At 39.1% G+C, this 2343-nt stretch overlaps 1 protein-coding gene across 1 annotated transcript in view; it reads left to right on the top strand.

Annotated features, from left to right (window-relative positions):
- Positions 1–2343, top strand: part of BBS5 (Bardet-Biedl syndrome 5) — a 39648-nt gene that overhangs the window by 20490 nt on the left and 16815 nt on the right. Inside the window, exons 7-8 of the mRNA XM_012650676.1 lie at positions 424–515; positions 880–1014. Coding sequence (XP_012506130.1) covers positions 424–515; positions 880–1014 — 227 coding nt within the window. The remainder of the gene's footprint in view (positions 1–423; positions 516–879; positions 1015–2343) is intronic.

The raw sequence follows: 2343 nt of genomic DNA on the forward strand, positions 1-2343 counted from the left end.
AGAAGTGATTTATAAAATCTGTCTCAAAAAAAAAAAAAGAAGTGATTTATAAAATCACTTGTCTTTTGTATTCTAAATTTAAACATGAATGTCTGCTCATTCTTTTACCCTGGTCTATAGCTGCCATTTATTGAGTGCTTACTGTGTTTCCGGCACTATACTAAGTTTCACATATATGTTTATCTTATTTAATACAACTGGATAATTATTTTATGGTTAGAAAATTGAGGCTTAGAAAGTTTAAGGAGAGTAAGTATCTCGGTATCATACAGCTAGTAAATAAGTTGCAGAACCAGAACTGGGACACTAGAGCATGTTCTCTTAACCTAAAACATATGCTCTCACCTAGCACAGTATGCTACTTAGTTTAACACTCCTCTCCAACAACCTATCCTGGTCAAGTTTCTTTCCTAACTCTTCAAGGTAATAGCCTCAGGCCATTTCCTTTCTTCTTCTGTTCCTTTTCAAGGCCTAGCTCAAGAAAAACTGAGTTCCCTTGGCATTCACAGTCTACGGTATATTTTCAAATTTTGAAAGATCAGCTTTGATATTTACAGATGAAATGATGTTATGTTTGGATGTGCTTCAAAATAACCCTGAGAGGGGGCAGGGGTTTCAGCTGAGGGAGAGGTTACAGATGACAGAGTTAGCCACATGTTGCTACTTGTCAAAGCTGGGTGATGGCTTCATGAAAGCTCGTTGTACTCTTCTAGTTTTGTATATGCTTGAAATCTTTCATGATAAAAAGTTCAGTTGAAAAAATCAGCTTATATATTTTGCTCTAGAAGATGGACAATTAGAGCTATGGTTTATCATAAAATATAAATACTGTTCCTCAGGTGAGCTTTTTATTATTATTATTATTATTATTTTTTGTAGAGTGGAGGATATGTTCTTGGCTTTAAAATAGATCCTGTGGAAAAACTACAAGAATCAGTTAAGGAAATCAATTCACTTCACAAAGTCTATTCTGCCAGTCCTATATTTGGAGTTGATTATGAGATGGAAGAAAAGGTAATTTGTTGAGTGTGTGAAATACAGTGTTTGCTGAATTGCTTTTATACAGTCTGTAAAATTCAGATGTTCAATTTAATTTTAAACTGTGTTAAAAATGATGAATATACAGACTCTGTTCAAGTGAGCATGGCTCCTGGACCATTGCTAATTTGTGCCTACCTCCTGTCTTCTAACTAGCTGCTTCATCATTCATTCCTGCCCTCCATACCTGCCCTTCTAGGTGAGCAGCCATCCAGATAAATCTCCATGTGCAAGGCTCTACTGATGTTGGCAGACTTGAGTCACTTATCCTGTCAGCTATATTTTTTTCTACTTCTGTCCCCCAGTAGCATGAACAGACTTTACAGGCCTCCTGAGTACCATCCTCTTCCCTGGTACCCCACAATATAGCAACTCCAGGTGTCTGCTATATTACTGTGGTCTGAGCCATGCTATTGATCAGTGTGTCTGCCATATAAGAAATATTTTGAATATCATGCCCACATGTCTGCTCTTTGCTTTCCTCATGATTTCTGGTTGCTGCACCATTCCCTGCTCTCTGAGTATATTATGTTTTGGCTTTACTTGTCTCTCCAACTGGGACACTTGTCATCTGGTCTATCACTGCTTTCCTCACCACTCACTCCATTAGAGGTATACTCACTGTCCATTCTGTCACTGGCACTCTTGCTGGAGGCTGTATCTCTGGTGCCTTGCTGTCTGCTCTGTCACTGGTACAGTCACTGTCCATTCTATCAAAGGTGCCCTTGCTATGGGTTCTATTGCCATTGCCCTTGCTGTCCTGTCTATCCCAGTCCCATCACTGATCACTCTATTGCAGGCTCCCTTGCTCTTGGTTCTTTTCCTAGAACCCTCACTATGCACTCTGTTGCTGGCACTCTTGCTATTCGCTCTTTCATCAGTGCCCCTGCTGGGACTCAGCATTATTGAGCCATGTCACAGCCATTAGCTATATCTCTCCTTCTGCTCTTGGACTACAGTATGTGACTAGAGAGGATCAGGAAACAGATTGGGCAGCAGAGTACAAATTCATGCCCTTTGACTTCAGTGAGGCCCTTATTGCCTGGTAATCTCTCTTGTACTAATTTTTTTCTCCCTGTAAAATTCCACATATATCCCTTTCCAGCTAAAACTCTCTGGGTTGCTGACACTGTATTATACATACACCGTATATATTTCATCATCTCAACTGTCCTTTTCTTTTTGTCCCAGTATGCTTTTCTTTCAGCATTCTCCGTTTCACTCTACCTTCTCTATGTAGTCCTCATGTATCACTAGCTCATTCAGCTTTTTTTTTTTTCCTAATCTTTTTTTTTTTTTTTTTTT

This window comes from Propithecus coquereli, unplaced genomic scaffold, assembly GCF_000956105.1.
Source record: "Propithecus coquereli isolate 6110/MARCELLA unplaced genomic scaffold, Pcoq_1.0 Scaffold34, whole genome shotgun sequence".
Lineage (NCBI taxonomy): Eukaryota > Metazoa > Chordata > Mammalia > Primates > Indriidae > Propithecus > Propithecus coquereli.